Raw genomic sequence first — 23,128 nt, forward strand, 5'->3', positions numbered from 1 at the left:
TATTGTTCTAAGCATTTCTGAAATTCACAGCTTTTATGTCACTCACAAAACCAAAACAACAAAATGAAGTCATGAAACCTGTCCTGGGATCAAGATACCTCTAACGGAATTTACAGAAGTTGCTGATTTGCACCTGAGATTGCTTGGCCTTCATATAGTACTGCACGTCCCTCAGTCCAACAGAATTGTGAACTTGTGATAAATACATTTTACAGTAACAACTTAAAACATCCATATACTATTGACTGAGCAGTTTGGTACTGCTGAAGCAACCAAAGCAGCATCAGCAATAAGAGCAACAATCCCCTTCTCCTCTGATCTACCATGATACATGTTTTACCCTTCGTACTCCAGCATTCCTCTGCCAGACATACCACTTCTGGATTTTGCCTGATCCCTTTCCTTATGGTACCACATGGATGATGATACCATTATACGTTTTGGCCAGGAGGTCACTGAGGTTTCAGTGGGCCCTGTCTTTCTTCTCACTATCTTCCAGAACTCATACTACTGGGATTTCTGTGAACCTCAGACTTCTTTAAAGCAAACTTCACACAGAGTCAGTTGCAATGGAGGCAGCAGCTTCCCTCTCCAGCTACTCAGTCCTAAGACATCTCACTCTACCACACACCACTTCTGGTCATTACAACAGAGGGTAGGAAGGACAAGGATGAAAGGAAATACACAATAAAATAGGAAGTAAGGGGTAGTTGAAATTAACGGGTAAAACAGGAGAAGGATTTCATCTGGCCTAAACAATAGGTAAGTTCAGGAAATGCTTCCATATAACTGGGTTTTGCTGAGAGCATCAGCACTCTTATGTCTGCAATGTGGCCAGCGCACACATTTCAGCAGGGTGGAAGGCACAGTGGAAGCAGCTCAGCAATTCAGCTACAGCAGTTACAAAGGACACTGACTTAGATTTTGCAGGAAACCAATGGAGCCAGCAATCAGCTGAGAAAAGTTTGGCCATATATTTGTATCAAAGGAAAAACACCAACATTCTGTGCTCTGGAGAGATGAAGGGGAACCATAGCTTAAGACCTATAGCAGTTAATTTCAGCTGCGTTATAGTAGCCGCAGTGAAAACAGCTGAGAGACATCTGACTGTCACAGCAATGTGGCAGAGTTGCAGGGCACATGTCCAACACAGAGCACACAGGAGAATGCAGTTGACCTGAGGCCGAGCATGCAGGCTTCACTGGCAGCAGAGACAAATAGGAGGTCAGAAAAAAATACAGTTGGAGAGGAAATGGCGTGAACTGTTTGTTTGATCCAAGAGGAACTTTATCATCAACAAGACATTGAGCAGCTGTTGAAGCCACATGTTTACAAGGCTTGCACAGGCTGCAAGGTCTGTTGCTGTTCCAGTATTTTGATGATTTGGTCTCTATTCAGGAATGCATCCCTACAAGCATAAAGCAGGCGTTGAAGTTCTACTGGAGCCAAAGCTTAAAGTTAGCAATGTGTTAATGCACTCTCCAGAACCAATATCTAACTGTTTAGTTACTGTACAGTCAAAAATCTGCTTAATGAAAAACAAAGAAGCCAGAAAATGCCTGCTAAAGTACCTAATATGTCACATTACAGGTTGTTATTTTAGTGAACAGCAGTGTGGCATTTTTTCCTATCATTTCATGGCACATTCAGTATCTATTTACTAACTCAGCTGGAAACAAAGATTAATTTATTTTTTTTTTAGTTTCAAACATTTGCATTTAGAAAGGAAGCAGGAAACTATACCTAATTATTAGTTTCAGAAAAAAATTAATAGGCAAAAATTCTCAGAAGCAAGTATTATTAGCATTTGGAGACAGAGGAGAACCTTTTCTCCTATTTTAAATTACTGTATGGTTTTCAACATCTTTTCCCCCATACTTTGCTCTTTTTCTCTCTTTAAAAAGGGGATGAAACTGCCAGAGAGCCACAAGCCTAAGGAAAACATTGTTTTCCATAGTAATAAATAGGCCTTAGAAGAGGTACAAAATTCAGACTCAACAAAAATTAACTTTTTTTTTTTTTTAAGACAGGAATTTTGGGTAAAGAAGGCCTTGCATCCCTAAAACTGGCACTGTCAGCAGTGTAGAGCTGTTACCCTCAAGGGAAGAGGAGATAAAGTCAAACTCACAGAAAACAGGGCCAACATAAAAAATAAACACAAAGCTAAAAAAATCTTTGGCTAGTGTCTTTGTGGGTACATAAAATTCAGCAGAACTTTATTCTAAGCTTTAGAAAGGCTCAAGTGATGCTCAGTACCACAGACAAAGCTGATAGAGGGGCAGGGAGTTTCAGGGACCTCCCCAAAAGACTAATCCCTACTTGGGTACCTCACTGTCAGGTACTGGTATGGAATGGCCAATATACATGTCTCTCAAGCGAAGATGTCAAAGGCCTCCATAAAGGGGGAATAAAATTGCAATCTTTAAATCTCATATATTAGCAAAATAAGGGTAATGTGGCAAAACCTTGGGGTGTATGGACAATGCAGTTATATAAGATGTTTACAGTCTCTGATTATTTTTAGTTTCAGGGCTGAATACACAAGTTCTCGAACATAAGCAGAAAAGATCCTTTCAAAGCCATCTTCATTTCTTGAACAGAAAAACACTGAAAATATTGCTGCTTTTTTTTACTTCTCAACAGTCATAAAAAATTTTACTTAAAACTGCTTTTTGTTGTTCTCTTTAAATTCAAGTTACATGGTGCTTGGAACCAAATATTGCTGTATCTAAGTAGTATAAAAGAGTAAGAAAGGAGAACTGAGCCACAGGTGTAGGAAACATGAAATACAGATCACAATCAACTCACATTCTTGAAACAGATTGTATTAAACATCTCGTTCATACTATCTGAGAACAATTAAAAAAACATGTTTCTTTAAAATGTAAATTTTTTAATTTCCCTTTTTTAACAAACATTTTCTATCACACCCATATCTTTATAATACAGAAGAACAGCAATACTGGGCCAGATGAGAAGATCATCTTGTAATCTGATCCTTTTTCTGACATTGCCTGCCAGCCAGCCCCTGAGCAGGGAGAACAGCAATGGGGCAGGCATGAAGGACATCTCCCATGGCACAGCCACCTGGCTTTCAGCATTCTGTGGTTTATGCATTTAATTAACCAGAGTTTTACCTGTTTCATTTTACTGCTTTGCTCTTAAATCCAGCTATTTTCCCTTATTTCAAATTTTCTATAATTGACCTAAATATCCATTCAAAGGACTTGATCAAATATAACAGCTCTGCATATACTTGCAGTACCCCCTTGTAGAAGGAAAGGGGATGAGCTCCGTTAAGCCTGAGGCACTGAATTACGTGAAACAGGAACCCCTTCATTTGAAAAAGTTCTCTCCCACTCTCCTGTTCTATTAGTATCTCTTCTGACTTTGTAACAATTAGCAGCTGGTAGGACACCAGAAGGTAGGCGCTCAAGGTTACATGCTTTGCTGTGCTGCCTCTTACACAACCACGTCCAGTATCTTGCAATTGCTCCTGGATGTGCCTCCACATTCTTCATCACCAAGGGTGTGCATCTGTGTGGCTTCTGGACAACTTAAAACACATTTACACTGTTGGTGAATGAGCTGGGCAACTCAGTTAATCTCAACTGATGGTTGACATTGTATGTGGGAAAAGATCCAAATACAACTCGGGATTTCACTGCACTGTCATGCTTATAGGGCAAGACAAGACTTGATATGTTCACGATGCCTCTTGGTACACTCTGACCACATGGCAAATGGTAGGGCAGAAGGGGGAGAGCTGGAAGCATTTAAAGTTTTAATCAAATGTTGAGTTACAAGGTGAGAATTAACTCAGCACTATACTCACTAAAATGCTGGCTTCAGTAATAAAATGGCAGCTGTGTGTTTAAACTTTGTCTTTGCACCTGTTGTCAGTTACCTACGTGTGTGGAACAGCCAAGAAAGAATGTTTTTTAATATGTTCACAGGATTACATTCATTTTACTGACTCCATCAAACCCTGTTTTCAAAAGCCAGCATTAACATGATGAGATCTACAAAATATACTTACTAACATTATAGTTTACAAGGGAAGAATGTTTTTAATTCCAGCAAAGTTTTTGATAGTACCAGAGAAATATTACTTTACCTGAGACTGTGCATTGACATTGGCCCGATTTGTAACCAAGACTTTGACTACTTCTGCTTGTCCAGCGAGGGATGCTATGTGCAATGCTGTGTTTCCTTTCTGAAATGAGAGACAGTGATATTTCAAAAGAGTACAAAACCTGAGTTTGAATACATGACAATACTATGAAGAACATATTCCACTTTAAAACATAAGATTTCTTGCAATAAACAATACTCTTACGGGATACTTCTAATGCGCAAGTTATTCTAGAAGACATGGACAGAAACAAAGACAGGAATTTACGATCTGTTCAGTGAATCTCATCCCTTGTGTGACATTTACTATAATCTAAAAAGTTTCTATTAGATAATTATCGAAGACGACTACACCAGTGGAAAATGGGCAATTACTGCTGCAGTAATGTCTGCTGCAATCAGTTGGCCGACACCTTGTGCCCATGCCATCACTGTGAACAAGAGAACAATTAGATAGGCCTGACTGACCTTTGTTGCTGCATCCACACTGGCACCTCGCTGTATCAGTTCAGAGACAACTTCTACATGTCCTTCTTTGGAAGCGAGATGGAGAGCATTCAACCCATTCTGATTAAAACAGATGGAAAAAAGAAAAGCAATGGGAAAGACTGCCAAAGGTTTTTTCAGCATAGCAAACGTATCAGGAGACAAATTATTATATCCAAGTGAGAGGACTGATTCCAAAAACTACTCTTATGTAAACTTTACAAGAACTGTATTATAAGGAAAGAGTATGAATTAAGTCAGGATATACTAGCTCTGGGGTCTCAAGTTCTGTGTGTTGTCCCATGATCTGATGTAATACAAATGGAATGAAAGATAACATTAAAGAGCACAATATTGTGAAATGGTGTCTTGGTAAAGGGTAAAAAATAAAAAGTTTTAATAGATAAATATGACTCATCAAAAAACACAAAAGTTATCATTGATATGAAATGCAAAGAGAGATTAGAGAAATAGTGAGAAAGGTATTTATCCAGCGAATCTGATCAAATTATTCTTTAACCTGATTTGAAATATTGATGTCCACTCCATTTTTTAAGTAGTCGAGAGCCTTTTCCAAGTTGCCAGCTCGAGCAGCTCTCAGGTAACTTGCATTTGCATCAGACTGAAACAAAAAAAAGGAAAAGTCCCATTAGAAATTACAGCACAGTCTAAAAATATAATCCCTTGGCAAAGTTACTAATGATACAACATATTGTACATACATTTAACCACACATGAAAGGACCCCAAACTGCCTTATCAAATATGGACCAAATCCTGCCCTTCCTCATGTGTAAATAGGCTGTCCACCTAACTAGGAAGCACAAGATTTGACTTCATACATAAACATGAATTATGCAACACTGTCTAACATTTAAGTCTAGTAGCCAGGGACACATCTGGTACCCAGCACGGAAGACAAACATGGTGAGGCTCGGGATAGGGCTCCATGGAAATCACTCTGCTTTTTCCAAAAGTGCCACACCACCTTTAATGTCGAACCTGAACAGACTGGACCAGTACTGTGAGATCTCACATGACAGATTTTAAAAAATAAAAAATACTAAACACTGGACTGTCTGAATGAAAAAAACCCATAGTTTTACAAATTAAGGCATTTTAAAATCTAATGTCTGATTACATTTTGATTTATTGTCTCCATCCTCCCTTATTTTATGGCACATCTTATTTACAATACTGTCCACATTCGATGAAGTAGCCAGAAATCCCTAGGTACAGTGCCGTTATCTAAAGTGCATTTTTTTCTCAGATCTTGCTTTAAAGATAGCTGTGCAAATTTCCTCTATAATGACTTCAGCTTGAACATGAGGATGGCAGAAAAGATGGTTAAGTCATGAAAGAATCACTGAAAGTAATTCCTGTTCCCACAGGATTTTAACAAGTTATGCAAATATCCACCAAGGACAGTTTAGATAACGCTGATCCTGCCTTGGAGCAAGTGGAATGAACTGCATTAGCTTTCAGGAGGGACAAATGGTGTAATGTTTGATTTTACCTGTGCCATGGCTTTCCCTGGCATCTTGGACAGTCAACACTTTTTTTTTTTTTTTTTTTTTTTGTGCCCTCTTCGTCATTTGGTATAACAGGAATTGTCTTTTTGTTGCTGTTTTGTTTTGTCTTTTTTTGCCTTTTTTTAATTCGCCTCACAGCATCATTTCATCACAGGCTTACATCACTAAAACCTTAAGTGCTTTATGATCTTCTAAGGTTCTAAAAGAGTGCAACAAATTACTTTTAGAGAAAAAATTAAAGGCAGTAACTGCTGAGAGAAAACCCACCCTGGCACCAAAAGGTTATCCAGTAACTCTTGTTACTGGATAAGTAACTGAGTGAGCAAAAAATGTTTGATTTTTTTTATTTCTCATTTTCTGGATATGCTATAGACTTCCCTCCTCTCCTGTCAATGCAGCCACTTCAGTGCATGTTCTTTTCAAGCACTGTTTCAAGACCATCTGAAATCACTTTCATGCGCAGGATGAAGCAATCTGGGGGCATAACGACAGCAAAATGGTAAGTAGGTGCAAAGTCTGCTTTGCTCTTTGTACCAGTACAAGACTATTTTACTAGTATTTTCAATACAATAAGCTCTCTCTTCCAGGGAGAGAACAATTACTTATGGACTCTTCATTTTCTCCCAAGTTTTGCACATATGGCATTCCACCTTGTGGTGATAAATTACTGGCTTCCAACCTTCCCTGTTCTTAATGATTATTTTCCAAGCACGCCACACTGGTCATTACAAATCAACTTCTGTGATATGCTTCCAGCGAAACAGCCCATGTTTTGCTGGAATATCAATGTTTTATTAGGCTTTATCAGAAACAAGGTGCTGCTACAAACTACATTATCAGAACTGTACAGACTATGGAGAAGAACAGCTGTCTTGAGAGGTGCAGCAAAACACTTTCATGTGGAAGATCATCTGAACTGTGCAATGCAGATTATTACAGGAGACAGGTCATATTCTCAGTGCTTAGCAACAGCAGCCACTGGGGTAAAAACCAGGTCAGCGTTTTATCAGCATTACTAAAGGTACGAGGGAGGACTTAATAGACCGGGAGCCTTTTTTGTCACAGTGTAATGGCATGTCTGTTTGGCACAGTCAGCAGGTGGACGATAATTAACATTAGCTGTTTACAGCTGCTTCTGGGTGGGGAAGGGATGCACCAGAGAAGCTTGTTATGGAAAATCAGTTCCCCCCAGTCACATTAGTGCATGCCAGGCAAGAAACACTGCTCATACTCAGAAACACTTAAACCTTTCTATTTACTCAAACAAAATGGGGAGGGGGCAGGGAGAGGGAAGGCAGACTGAGTGATAAACAGCTGATATTCACATTAATAGCTAACTGCTGTTTCACTGTAGGGGGAGAGCAATGCCTTTTCAGGACTTCTCTTGGAAGTCCTAGCTTGCTAACGGGAGGAAGGACAAAGGTTAGGTCATGCTTCCAGCCTGGGTATGTACAAAACTGTTTCATATCAAGCTAGCTCTGGTGCTGCTAAGTGATGCATAAATCTATTCCTGAAATCCCTCAAGCAAACAGCATGCCCTCCTTTGCCAGTCACCACTCAAAACTCACTCCTCTTGATCAAACTGTCCAAAAACATCAGTAATACCAGCAACTAGGTTGTCTCCTAAGTGGTGGGGTTGGTGGGGTGCTGGGCACAGTGCGCTATTCACCCATCAGCCTGGGATCTCACCACTTAGAGAGGGACAGGCCTCCAGCATGAGGGGCCCTGTACTGAAAAAGCAGTGCCAGCACGTGCGGGCACTACAATAGTAACTAGGAAGCACCCAGAGAAGCTGCCATTTAACAGCACACCGGGAATAACACAAAATCTCCCACGCTTCAGCTGATCTGAGCTGGCGCTTCCAGTTTCCACGTTACTGGTTTCCAATTACTTGAACATGATGTGAGCTAGTGTATGAAACTGAAGGAGCTGCCTTAGTAGCCAGGGAGTAACACATCCCTGTGCACTGAAAAGGGGAAAACTTTTTTTTCTGACCTTGGCTAAAGCTCCCAAGCCCTCACACAGAGTTAACTCACCTCAGGCTGGTTAACTCACCCTCTCTGGGCCACCATACACAACCATTTTGAGATTTGCATGGAAGGATAACAGACTGAGGTTGTACAATTGTGCAAAAAGTTCAGTGGGGCTTTTGGGATTCTCTCTGTCCATTACTGTCTCTGCCATAAGCAGAAACAAGCAATACATTAGAGAGAAGGAGAGCCAACACCTTTGCAAAACAAACAAAATTCCAGCATCGCCAGCTTTCACTTCTCCTATAACTAAGGCATTACTTCAGGCCTGCTCAAACAGAGAATAGACTTTCAAGCTTTCTCTACCTTGAAAAATGCCTTGAATGCCCTCATTTTTAAGACATTCCACTTCCAAAACCAGAAAAAACAACAAATGCTATCCAACTTTTATAAAAGCTAACCGTAGGGGTCTGCAAAAATTCCACATTTCTGAATCTAAAATTTTCTCTATTTTACATTTCTATTTCTATTTTTGGCCTTTTTTTTTTTTTTTTTTTTTTCTTTTTAAGACCACATTAGAGTAGAAAAAAATGACATTTCTAATTGGCACTGTTTTGTTCAAAAGAAAGCCTCTTGGAGTCCCTGATAGAGCCTGTAATTGCCTCTGTATTGCACATACAGGAGCGGCATCAGAGCCTAGGCTGAAATCACTGAAGGATTTAAAAGATCAAACAAGAGTAACAATAACGTTAATAATTAATCTGGATTGCCATCATGCCTGGGAGTCCATATCAAAGACCGATCAAGGACCTGACATATTAAAAGCATTAAAAACACAGTAGAGGAAAAAAGGATTTTAGGTTTCCAGCCATGGCTCAGGACACCCACACAGGTTAAGTGCTCCCTCTGTGGGTAACTGTTCTCCAGATATACCCACTTCTACCTTCCACACTAGCTGGTGTTTGAAAACCCACACACAGACAGCATGTCTACAGGCCATTCCCTTAACAGACCTAATAAAAATCTTCTCCAATAGTAATTACTTAGATCTCAATATTCCTGATAGAGACATTATGTATGTTATCCATCTACTCAGATCCCTTTGTTTCTTTTTCTGGGTGTAATCAATCCCAACATGAAATGAAGATGAAAATCCGCTTTTGATTCTCCACTGTCTTGACAAATATCAAGAGAACAGTGGGCATGGACACACATCAAAGCACCCTGAATCTCAGATGTTCTTGAAGTCAGCCACAAGGACTGCAGCCCTTCCTGTGCATTTGCACAGGGTCCCTGTTGTCAGGCTATATCCCCAAAGCCTTTCCCTGCTCCCTCTTGAGTTCCCTGGGGATGCTACCTTTTCAATCTCTATATTCTGACTCAAATTAAAAATCAAAATTCTTGCAAGTATTTTAATTCTTGGAGAGACAGACCTCAGATCCTGTATACAGCATTAGTTCTAGAATGGCTATTCAGACAATATTTAACAAACAATGGATGTATGAGAGTACTAGTACTATTTCTAGTTTTAAGAAATGTGTAAATACAGATGATTGACTAATGAAAGCAGGTTTTATGCAATGGGTATTTCTTTTAAGTTTGTATGTTTCCCTTTAACGTACCGTGCTATAAAAATAGAGTTAATGTAAAGCAGGCTGATAAGCTTGTGGACTGTGGGCTGCCTTCAGCCCACAACAGGTTTTCCGGTCTGGAGCTCATTTCAACAGCCTTCATCCCAGAGACATCTCTGGAAAGGGCTGAGGTTGAATAAGCCGTGTTGGTAGCAGTATTCTGTTTCTTAACTCTTCTTTACCCTAATGTACTGTAGTCTGACAGATGATAGATGGCAGAGCCTGTGACATGTAGGGGTAAGACCCAAGAACCATTTCCCTATTTTGAGGAAAATATACATGAGTTAAAAATATTTCTATTACAGAAAAGATTAACTCCTAAGTCACTTGGATATTATCTTAAGCCTCCATTTTAAAACAGAAAATGCTGATGCTAACTCATGCTAGCAAATATGGATTCACTGCCATTTTCTCTAAGTGCTCCCAGTGAACTAAGAGACTATTAAGCAGGAAAAAAAGCAAAAACTACTACGAAATTTGCACTGACTGTCAACCCAGGGTCTGGCCTGGCTTTTGCATGTGATTAAAGAGGCTCCTCTCAGAAAACAGAGAATATGTACCAATTAGTGAACCCTCAAAAGTGCAAAGCCATTATTTCCAATGTGCACAAGCTCCCTCCCATACTGATGGTATTTTTATTATGTTCATCTCTCTCTTTTGTGTTCTGCTTACAGTGGCTTGTTTTTCAGATTAAAAATCCAGTCTTTTTTTCACATTGGGAGCAGGGTTTTGTTTTTCACTCCATCTTTAACAGTAGCTGTTGTGAAGGGAAACCCCCAGCAGATTCCCATTGTGCCAGAGCAGGGTGCATTCTGGCTTGAGTCCCAACAAAAAGATGCTAACCATGCCTAACATTTGTTGTGGGGGGAAACAATGACCTCAGTTTAAGGATGAACTTATGTTACTTCTATTTGGAAATGCGCTCAACAAAACTAGTCTTGAGGCAGCATGAGATGATCTGAAGAAACAGATTATAACATTTTTGTTTATTTTCATAAGGGTGGGCTTACTGCACCTTATGGCATTTCTTTTGCAGTCAGGCTCAACTCAGATGGGCACTAAGCACTACATGGCAAATTGGAGATAGTTGGCATTACTTAGATTTTGCTCCTATGTTAATTTAGAATTGTCTCCCAAGCAAACTCATGCTCACTTGGTAAGGGATGAGATTTTATTTCAAATACACTATACTGGCCAGTTAACAGCAGTGTCTGAACCATGTGAAATAAACCAGCCATATCATTTTCTCAGAGAGATTCTTTATCTGAGACTCCAAGTGGCTGTATCCTTTGTACCTCCCCACTACCTCATAACTAAATCTGTATTAAAAAAAAAATCACTTGTATCTTCCTTATTAGAAAGAAGGTTGGTTGCACTGGACGAGAAGGGGATCTTTGTGCAAACAATTACAGCTGTACTCATGCTTTACATACCATATTATCATACATGTTTTCTTCTGATAAGAATGTGACAGCCTGGGGCCAACTGCTGTCTGCAGTTCTGCTGTTAATTATCCTTCAGAGAGATGCTTTTGGGATCACAGCCTTAAACACAACCACAGGGCAACAGGAAAAGCTCCATTCCAACTGCCTGACAATTCAAAGGAAACATCTTTCAGCTAGAAAAGGCCAGCTATTTTGAATATGATTGCAGAAGGAGAAATTATTTAATTATTCATTGAAAACAAACAAACAAAAAAAATTCCTCTAGTTGTTTGCCCTATCATGAAACTTAATTATCAGCTTTCTTTGATCATATTATTGTATTGTGCATGATAAAGTAGCCAAAAATATTATTTTGTTTGCAATGTCCTCATACCTGGCCATATTCCAACTATGTAACTATGATATATTTTCCGCAAGTTAAAAACTGCACTGGTTTCAGGCTGTGTGAAACCCCTCTACCTTGTCACACCAGCAGAGACTAAATCAGCACATATTTCTGAAAAAATTGCACGTGAATCTATAATCAACTGTATTTGCAACAACTGAGTCTCTATCCCTGTACAGTAGTCAATCTTAACATGCTTGTAGAGAAAATAAAATGTTTCCTGAAAATTACACATTTAGGCAATTCAAAACAGAGAGGAAAACATATTTTAGATTCAGCTCCTTCTTCCCAGAAATTCTTGACCAAACAGGAAAACATCCAAGAAATAAGACTCTTTCTTTGCTAGACCACAAGACAAGGTAAGTCTCTGACGTGCAGGTTTAGTATATACCATTTTCAAGATCACTCACATCACTATCTCTGTTAGAGTCTGCCTTGGCAAAATGCTGAATCTGCACTCTCAGCACTGAAAATGAGCCACCTCTATTGGAGTGGAAAATGGTTGAAAAGGGCCCAGAGCCTGAGATCTTAAGGCTGGTACATTCAAGAGCATTTCACAGCTTCCAGTACAAGAGGTGTTTATCACTGCCTTTAACAGCACCAAGAGTTCTAGAGCGAGCTGTTTGCTTGTTTGCAAACATCTCCTATGAAGCTCTCATGCAGCTTTCTTACTGTATTAGTTGCCTAGATTTTACACATTCAGTCTTCTTTAGCAGACTATGAATCTAGCCAATCCTGTGACTTATAATACAACTAAACCAGCCCTTGGTGTTTTTAAATGCCTGAATAACTGTTCCCTAAGAAAGTTCAAGCACAAGATATAAACAAAAAATAGCTGTTATTCTTTTGATTTTCTACAAAAAGCAAACGAGATCGTGATTTCCAAGGCATAAGAAGACACAGAGCTAGTTGGGAAACCCTTGCTTAACAGTCACATGTAACACGTATAACATGCTGAACATAGCATCCGAGTTGAAAATGCCCCTAAAGCTGTCATTTCCATATATTTACTTATCACCACAGATATCCAATAAATACAGAATGATTTAACTGCAATTCTAACAAAATTAACATCTGACAACCCAACAGAATATACCTGAACTGAGAGCACACCCATCCCATAGGAACTATGTTCAGACAGGAGATGAGTGTCTACACTACACGCTACTTCCAATACTCTTTGCCAGTTCGCACAGATGCAGTTTTGAGATTTTGAAACGCAAGTTTGATGTCAGCTTCACCTGAAGAATTTATGAAAACAATTACTAGTATGAATGTGTTAAATTAGTAACACCAAAAACAAGATTCTAATTTTCCAGGACTACAGAATCAATGTACATCTGTACAACACACACAATGTTTCTAAGTGTATATGTACAACCAACCATAGAATCATAGAAATGACTAGGTTGGAAAAGACCTTTAAGATCATCACAAAAATTATTTTCTTTTAACAGGAAAATAAGATTCCTTTAATTCTAACTTCTCAGCTATCAGACTACCCTGTATGAAAAAACAAACTTGATTGACAAGGTAAATTGGGACATACATTTCAAGATCCCCAAACCAATAAAATCACTGGTTTCACCAGTGAAACATGGTATTTAATTAGAAGTCCACACTCAGACAAAGAACCAAGCCGTTTATGACCAACTCACATGTAAAAAGGGGCTTATAAAGAAAATGGGGAGAGACCCAAGGCCTGTTGCAATAGTATGAGGAGTAATGGTTTTAAACTGAAAGAACGTATATTCAGGTTGGATGTAAGGAAAAATTTTTTTACAATGAGGGTGGTAAAATACTGGAGGAGTTGCCCAGAGAGGTGGTAGATGCACCATACCTGAACACATTCAAGGCCAGGCTGGATGTGGTTCTGGGCAACGTGATCTACTTCAAGATATCCCTGCTCATTGCAGGGGGGTTTGACTGGATGACCTCTGAAGGTCCCTTCCAACCCAAACTATTCTATGATTCTATGATAATCAATGAGAAGGATCCAATACAGTTCAAGGCAAAAGATTTGAGCATCTAAAACTCAAGATTCATTCTTCAGGCTGACAGACTCAACTAGAAGTTTATTTCAAACTCTGCGAAGAAACTTCAGAGCCTGTAATGACTCATCTCTCACTCTAAAGTTTTCCTATCATACACTTACAAGTGAAAAATAAATCACTGGCTTTCATAACTGCTACCACAGTCACAAATAGCTAGAGAAGGGCTGGATGTGCTTCAAGGGTTTCTTCTTATGTTTATATTCACCTGAAGATACTAACTCTTATATGTCAAGCTAGATGAGATGCCATTGATCTCCTCTCTGCTATTTTTCCCTCAGAAACTAACCTGTGAGCATGGAAATAATTTCAGCATATCTCAGACTCAAATTTAAAACCATTTCCATGCTAAAGTTACATTCTTCAGGTAACTGTATGAATTCTATCAGCCGGTCCACCTCCTGTTCTCTGTGTGCATCTGATTTTAGAATCAGGGTCCAGAAAGGAGAGGAAAAAAAATCAGCAGCCCTCTTCAAGGCATTTTTTAAAGTGTATTTATCCATCTATAATTGAAGATAGGGAAAAAATTAGCATTAACCTAAATCAGATAATATTGCTGATTTTAGGGAAATAAATCTTTTTCATTCAAATGAGCTGAATCAGATGTGGTGAAGTAGAAGTTACTGGTAATAACATGGAGCAAACTGCATGTCAGTGGAAGAGTAATAAACAAATATCCCCTAAAAATACTATAGTAAACAAGCTATACAAACTATAGACAAGCTACATATCCTCTTCTGTAGCTAGACAATCTATTAAGAGCTTTCAGCACAGTGAATTCAGAAGTTTCCTAATCTCTTTTTCTGCCTTTCCATTTCATTCCCATTCTTTAATGCATCCCTCATTCAAAACCAAAATAATTCTGCCTTAGAAGTTTGAACATTATTAAATTGAAAGACTGTTTGATTATAACGAGTCAAGCCATTTCTGTGGCAGCAAAAATACATGCAGAAACACACCAGTTTACACTGCAAGTATTGCAAATCCCATACATACTTAAAGTTTACACTTCTGTAGGCTTAAGAGGCACTTGAACAGCTAGTTTTAAAGCTACCTACTAGACTTTGGGATTGTTTTTTGACACATTGTTCAGGATTCTGGCAGGAATTGCAAACCTTTTTCAGTTTATAAGTGCCATAGGTTTCCATAGCAGGGATTATGACCTCTGTCAGAAGCAAAGAACCTCTTCCAATTTACACACCTGAATACCCTGTTGAAGAGAGTCTTTGTCTGGAAAAGCCTATGTGGCTCATGTGACAAAGAATCTGAAGGGTCAGTGGAAATTATCTAAAGAGCTTTTAAGAGAACTCCTGAATTAAGATTTGCAACACAGGCATAAACCTGGTAGCAGTCAGTTGTGCAGGGCTGGTTAGAGGCATCACATGAGCTTTGTCTTTGCAGTTTACCTTAGGACAGCTTGTAACATAATAGAACAATCTGTCCTGACACCTCTTTGTGGACCTGCTGTGAAATACATATGCCCTGGTGCAACGAGAAAGAATTAACAGAACCAATAAACCAAAGGATTCAAACATCGCCCTAGAACCAAAGACTGGCTGAGGTAGTTTTGGTTGTGCAGGAGGAGAAAAAAACAACCCAGGAAGCACTTCCCAAACTCACGAGGGCAATTTCACACAAGAGACCTAACAGTTCTCAAATGCAGGAGCTGAGCAACCTGCTAGGAGACAATTTTAATCTTGGTCTGGAGGTGCACAAGACCTGTTGGAGAATAACATCAATGAATACTCTGGACTCTGTTGGCTTGGCCATGTTTTTCTACAGGAGCTGAATTTCCCTGCCAACCATAACCTGCTGTATATTATTTTCCATTTGATTCTGCTCTCATGGATATGACCCAGTAACTCTAGATCCATTCTGTGATCCACCACATTACTATAAACCACAAAGGCAAGGCAGAGCAAACCAGAGAAGTTGTTACACACATATTGCTCTTGGTTAATATGAGAAACATTGAGGAAAGCTTGTCCTCTTTCTCCTGGACATGATGTCATATTACGCTGGCAACAGCACTGTGTGGCCTGCACAGAGCAGTGGGGCCGGACACAGGAGAGTCACCAGCCTCCCCATTTCCCAGCGCTCCCTTTCTCCTCTTCCGCCCTGATTATACACTGACATTCATTGTTGTAAATTTGTGCGATGGCACAGAAAGTTCTGTAATAGCATTTGTTGGGGCTGTCTGGATGAAATGTATTCAGTGATGTACACAGCAAATGTAAATTTGTTTACAAGTGGTTTGCTCCTCACTCCACATGTTCCAGGTTAGATTAGTTCAGATTCCAAAGGAAAAATTGCTTTTCCCAGCCCAAGCACCAAAATCTGTGAGCAAAAACTACAAATCAGAGCCCTGCTATTGTTATCAAGAATTTTAAATTAGAATCAAATTCTGACTCTAAATACAAGATTCTGTTTTGAAACAAAAGGGGTCTAAACCACCACTGGGGTAAGACTAGGACCAGGACTTGCAGGTACAAACAGGACGACAACAGTAATAATGAGAACAATCTTAGCTGTAGAGGGTCTTTAAGAGTAACAGAGGAGGGAAAGAAAAGACAACATAGCTCAGTTTTATTCTTAAAGTGAGAAAAAAATTTACTAAATATATAGATAAATAACTGTAAATTTGATGGTGCCATTTTCACATGGTCATTTTTCAGTTACAGAACTGAACTACTATTTTTCTGGGTTTCAAAGCCACTGTACACCAGAGAGATGGAATTCTGTAGCAGAACCATGATGACATGAACATCTCAGGAAGGACTTCTAATTTTTTGCCAAAAATAAAACCAGCAGAACTATTTAAATATTTGAATTCACTACTTCACCTTAACCAGACTTCATAGTTTATTTTCATCTGAAAATTACCACTGTTTCTTAACATCAGAATGGAGCATGTTTGGAAAACAAATAATTGTTTAATCAAACAAAATAATGATATTTTAATATCATTAATAATATCATTTATTTTATTTTAATAATGAATTATAATTTCATTATAATGAATTAAGACTTTCCAAACTGGACTAAAAGACTTTACCTTTACTGTTTTAATAAATACAGATTTAGTATTAGTTTTTAGTTTAACCATTAAAGTGAAGATCAGTTTATTACACACTTACTGGCCAACAGTACTGCCTACCAGCCCTATGCAGTAAATTCCACTGGCATTTGATGATCAAATAAGCCATTACTATACAATATTAGTTAAAGTATCACCTCTGAACAGCAAATTTGCAGGTTTACTTCACTACACAGTGAAGTAGAACTTGTTTCTCCCCTACACCTAAAGCATGCATGGCAACCTATAGGAGATTTAAATATGCATAGAACAAAACCAGAATTTACTGTAAACAGCATTAGTAAGAAAAAGCTTACAAAACAAACATATACTCTACCCCTTCTCCATCGCTCCACTCCATTTCGAATAGCACTACACCTTCAATAAACAATATATATACTAACAGAAAGACCAGTTTCTATGCAACTTCTAACAACCCCCTGTAAAGCAAGAGTAAATACCATTCCGTTGCAACACAGCGGGGCAGAGCATACCACAGACCAGCACATTGCCAATGCCACAACTCGAGGGCGGCCAGATTTGCTCTACTCAGTTTGATCTACTTTCCAAACTGTTGCACACGGAAAATAGCAGGGCTGCATCAAGTTCTATGCTAGTGGGGCTCATACAAAGCATCAGCAAAGATGTTTATCACCCTGAAGGTTGATACTGTTGTGCTAAAAAACCCCAGGAGAGAGTAAATAATATTCTCAGGACTGAAAAAATAAGAGTTTAATCAAGTGCCACAAAAAATCTGAATCTAACAAAACCTTCTACAAGAAATCATCTCACAAAGAAGCCCCCCCCCCCCCCCCCCCAAATAAATGCTTTCATACTTTTGAAATAACTGCTGGAAATGAATTTACAAACAAGAATAGCATCACAAGAAAACAACCAGAGTTTCAAAGATGGTTTTTAACAGGGAACAACAACCCAGTCCTGTGTTGACAGCAAGTAAACAGCAACATACATGTTTAAAAGAACTCACTGCAGTATTTTTTCAGAGCACAAAGCTATTGCTGACATGGAAATTAGCTACTAAACTGCTGGGTCCTAACATCAGTAATATCTGTAACTAAGAAGAATACTGCCATTAATTGATGCTTCCACAAAGCTTGGCACTCAGCAATACTAACAACATGATACCACGCTTTCCTGGGAACCTGATATTTTAATTCTGCAGTAAAGCAGCCTGGAGAAAAATTGTTTTAAATTTGTAGGTTTTAACTGATATGAATAAATCAAGCTATTGAAGAACCTCAGAGCCTAGTGCACAGAGTACAGGGATGTCATTTCACTGCAGCTTACTCACTTGAGGAATTTTTAAATCACACAGAGAGCACCATGAAGGTCACTGGGACTATCCCTGAGAGTAAAAGTGATACAGGTCCCTCCTTTCAGGTCACTACTAGCATACTACACTACAGCAGGTTCCTTTTGAAGTTTAGTTGACCTATGGATTGTCAGTAGAAGAGGTATGTTATTTGATAAATACTCCCTTTAAAGCATAGATTTCCGCTAACTTTTTTCAAAGTATGCAAGATTCACTAAAACATTTCAGTGAACAAAATTCTTATGTATATCTAGGTAGTTATGGCCCTGATCCCAGAAAAAAACATTAAGAAAAGTTTCTGCAATTTTAATCAGTGTCTTCTATGGAGTATCCTGAACAGAATGCTGCTATTGGTAAGGACAGAGAATAAATAATTCCATATAACATTTGACTGTCACTTCAGCCTATACCATAATCCAACCATCACAAAATACACCAAACAAGCCGAAACATACCTCTTCCTACATCCAGCTTTGTCTCATACAATCCAACACTTAAAACACTAATACAAGAGAGTCGATATGCAGATTTCACTCTTATTTCAGTATCCACAAATGCTTACTTGTTCTGGAAAGTATTCTCCCTCTTCCACTGCCATTTTCTGTGGCCAGATATGAAACCTGATGAGTCAATTAGTTAACACTTTGGACACCGCAACATTGCTAAAAATAGCAGCCCCAGGAAGTGGTTGTCTTTTTTTTTTTTTTCCCTTAAAAAAAAAAAAGAACTAAGCACAGTCACTTGTTAGACTTCCCTTGGCTATTTAAATGGCAAAGGACAAACGATTGTAAGACTATTAAGTTAGTAACAGAGCGTGTCCCAGGATTCCTGGCTCACTTACCATATTTGCTGCCTCCAATCATTCCCCATGTATGAAATCATGATCTGTGGAATACCCAAAATAGCTGCAGCATCAGCTGATCAGAAAACCACTGCTGCTCGGAATCACTCATGAAACAAGCTTTTGTCATTCTGCTTATCAGCTCTTTCTAATGCAGACTACTTTGAACTATTTCTAAAGGCAACAATAACATCATTTTACACTCTGTGTGTTTTGAATACCACATATGCCTGCCTCCTACTCCATGGTAATTTTATATTTATTCAGATTTTCTGATGACTAATTATGATAGATTTGTGTTGTTGGTTCTAGAGGCTATCTTCCAGAACTAAAAAGCTTTCCAAATACTTTCAAGTTCCTAAACTTGAAAGACTAAAAGCAGTATTAAGAGCAAAATCATTTTGCTTCAGAAGAAAGACCAGAGAGATATTCATGATTTCAGTAAAGCAGATCTCTTCCTTTTCTTCCTTCAATGGAAGCTATCACCAGCAGCAAGAATTTTCTTCATGGTTCGCTATAGCTACTTACATTAGGAGTGGCTTTAAAGAATGTCCACCTTCTGAGAAAGGGAATATCGAAATTTCTTCAATGCACCACAAGCACATGCACAGCATGCGCTGCTCTTGCCTGTTTGCTACACATCTCACCTCACAAACATGAGTTATTCATGGATATTCACTGCTAGAGAACAGCAAACGGTAAAATAAGCAGAAAAAAAAAATAAAATCAAGGTCTAATATTTTTGTCAGACAAGATATGCCAAGTATCTCATTTGCCTATGAAAGAACATAAGCTACATTTAAAATATTACAAGGATAATTTTAAATTTTCAGGAAACATTTCTCCGTGTTTGCATCAACTAGAGCCCAGCCACGAAGCAGTAGCTCCGTGCTTTTGGGTTCTAATGCAAAACTTGTTGCTAATTATCTATGTGAAATCTTTCAAAAGTTGCAAAATTTGAGGTTCCAATGCATCACTAAACAAATAATGCAGGCTGTATACTCAGGTGATCTAGCTTGAAATGACTTCATACATGTCACTGATGATGCACTTTATTAACTGCTTCTGCACATTTTTGCTTATGGCATTATAGTATCTATGCTAAGAACCACTTCTGCCACTGACTAAATACAGAGAAGCTTGACAGCTGTCTGCAGGGGTGGAAAAGCCTCCCACCTCAATTTAAAGACAAGATGATGACCAAGTCAGTTTAAATAAATTTACCTTTTTGACATATCTCTGCAGAGCTCCCTGTAGCAGAGATTTCGATCATCTGCACCACGGCTACCTTGGCAATGTCGTTATTGCAAGCTGCTATAACAACACGTAGTACCCTGAAATAATAAATTTCTATAGCTGAATTTTGATTTAACATTACTATTTGTTTAGAGGACTAAAAACTATAATTTCAAAACAATAAAAAGAAACATCACAGTTCTAGAAAGCCAAGAGCACAAGGTTACTATCCCGTAACTGAAGAGGGGTTGGCTCTGAATAAGAACCAGGTGCCTGAATACCTTTCTTCTGCTTTTGAAAAGGTGCTTGAGAACAAAAGAAAGGAAATATGGTGATTTCTCTGATGGGATTCAAAGGAATCACATGAAATTTAAAACTTGCTGAATAGTTCTTTTTGTAGATAAAAGGATTAAATTGGGCAGTTTTATGGAAACTCACAAGAGTCCCTGCAGAAGACCAAGCCCATTGTGTGATGGCGTCCCCATGCTGCTGGGTGCCCTAAACTGCAACCTCCTATCAGGGGGTAGTGACTGGTGACACAGAATTGACAATTTGACAGCTATCCTAAAGCTGAATTACTACTTGTTTGGAAAGGAGGAACAACACGTTTAGAGACAAGGATTCAACACAGTCTCTGCATGTGTCTCCCTTAGTGGCAGGCTGTGCCCCTTGTCCTCCAGGACCTAGGCAGCCCAGGTCCTGTGGACAGTGCCAGCATGGTCTGGGTGACAGCCTGCTTCCTCCAGGAGCGCCTCTGAGACTGCTTTCCCCTATCCGCTGCTTGCTCATTTATCTGCTAGAGCTTCTTTGTTTTTCCAGTTACTGGTTCTTGACTTTTTGAGTTCACTTTAGTATGATGAGACCAGTGGATGATTGACCCAGACCATTGTCTATTAACCTCCACAAAACTGTCCTGGTTTAGGTTGTGACATTCCCACAAGAGAAGTTGTCCAATTCTCTCTCCATTAATTTTAAAGATCAATGATCAGAATTACAAAAGAAAAGCACTAAGAAAACTTAAAATCTACCAGCACCAGAAAGTCATCTTAGCACATCCACATCCATCAATTCAGCTCTGATTACTGAAAGCTCACATCATAAATCATAGCGACGCTATATTTTTTTTAACCTTGTGGATCAGTTTTACAGCATTCAGGATTATTTCTCACATGCATGCTGTTAGCAAAGGGTAATGAAGGAAAGACTCAATACTAATGGCAAAATCAATTTGTTGTAGATTTTGTGTAAAATTTGCAGGATCTTTTTGTTATTTTGTATCCTGAATTAGAATAGGCAAATTCCTGTAGCCATTCTTAGCTTGGGAAAGAGGAAGGGCCTTGGACACAATCACATAATGAGTAGATATGCAAGGAGGAAAAAAAAAAAATTAAATATCAACAATCAATCTCCTGCCCTCTTTGAAAAAGAAAAAAAAAAAGGGGGGGGGGGGGAAAGAAAAGAAAAAAAAAGAAGGAAAAACCCCCAACCTTTACAATCTCATTAAAATGGCAGATTTGGTACAGATGGAGGATTCTTCTAAACAGAATAGTGGAAATGTCCTTTTACATTATCACTACACTGCTCCCCAACCAGATGGAGTGCTTATGATTACTGGCTTGGAAGTGACTTGCAACAAAGCAACACATGGCAGAATTCAGCAGAAAGAAAAACATGGTTTGACATGAGATACAAACAATATAAAAATTTTCCCAAGAATAGGAAAGACAAGCTGAAATAATTTAAACCATAATCTGGAGTTACTGATCCAGATTTTGCAAGAAGAAATAGAATTTCTTTTCTTTTTTTTTTTTTCCCCCTTGAAATTGCAGTGGATGACATTTCATACAGTTCAAAAAGCTGAAGAGTCAGCTGAAGCCCACCAGAGCAGGGGATTTATAGCTCTGTGTGTTTCAGGCACCCTTTTCAGAGAGCAAATGGTTGACAAATAGCACCAGTACAGATATGTGCCTATGCAACTTACATGTAACAAAGGGTCCTCAGTTTTAGAAACTTCCTCTATCACAGAAACCAGTGGTAGTATCTGAGATATTGCATATAATTATCTAAAACATTGTTCTGTCATTAAAATAATGGCTAACATGTGACCCAACTGAGACTTTGAAACAGCAGTTCAAATGCAGACACTGCAAAGGCCACATACATCAACAAGATGTGCACAGAACTGTTATCTAAGACACACAGGACATAGGTTCACATGTGAAGCCAGGAAGGATGTATACTGCATACAGCAAGAGAGGCATAGTGAAGCTCATCAGACAAGAGACGCCCATTTCTTTCCATCCAAGAAACCCCATTACACTTAACCTCTATGGATAGCTACCAGGCTTTTAAAAAGCTCCTACCAATAGAAAAATGCACATTTACCCATTTTTACTTTAACTTTAAATTGTTAAAATTGTTGACACTGAGCCACAGGAAAAAATTTCCTTGCTATAAAATGCCAAAACAATCAGCTTAATTTGTGTATGACTATTTTTTTAATCTGCCTGTTCAACCACCATCCATCATGAAACTATTATGTTTGCTATACTACATTCAAATGCTGCTAGCTGAGATCATCTGCTAAAACATCCACAGAATTAGAAATCTATAGTCCGAAGCATACATTCTCTTTCAATGACACAAAAAAGATTAAATATGCTGATAAAATAAGGATTGGAAAATAATAGTCCCAAACATTAATTAAGTTGAGGTCACACAGCAAGATGACAATACGCACACTTTTTTCCCCAGAAAATCTGCTTTATGCTCTTGTGCAATCTATTGCTCTTGAATAGAAAGTATCTACAAAATCTGTAAATCCTTTGGTTTTTTTTTTCTTCTTAAGGAATATTCATCTACCATCATGCCAGATAATCTAAAGCTCTGCAGAACTAAAAAAATAAAAAAAACCAACAAAAAAGTAACTTCTGCTACAAGATACTTAAAATTTCTCTTTAAAGGTTTTTCCAAATGAGTGAACAAGAAGCTTGTGGTCTCATTCTATTC

The 23,128-nt window shown here is 38.6% G+C and overlaps 1 protein-coding gene across 23 annotated transcripts in view; it reads right to left on the reverse strand.

Moving 5' to 3' along the window:
- Window positions 1–23,128, reverse strand: part of ANK3 (ankyrin 3) — a 373,667-nt gene that overhangs the window by 142,271 nt on the left and 208,268 nt on the right. For all 23 annotated transcript variants that reach the window (XR_003991754.1, XM_032919982.1, XM_032919983.1 and 20 more), the window contains 3 exons: window positions 5,141–5,242; window positions 4,603–4,701; window positions 4,118–4,216 (listed from right to left, as the gene is read on the reverse strand). Coding sequence is in view for 22 of the 23 variants with exons in the window: in XM_032919982.1 (XP_032775873.1) it covers window positions 4,118–4,216; window positions 4,603–4,701; window positions 5,141–5,242 (300 nt within the window). In the remaining variant the exon portion in view is untranslated. The remainder of the gene's footprint in view (window positions 1–4,117; window positions 4,217–4,602; window positions 4,702–5,140; window positions 5,243–23,128) is intronic.

Source organism: Strigops habroptila, chromosome 5 (genome assembly GCF_004027225.2).
Source record: "Strigops habroptila isolate Jane chromosome 5, bStrHab1.2.pri, whole genome shotgun sequence".
NCBI classification, from domain to species: Eukaryota; Metazoa; Chordata; class Aves; order Psittaciformes; family Psittacidae; genus Strigops; species Strigops habroptila.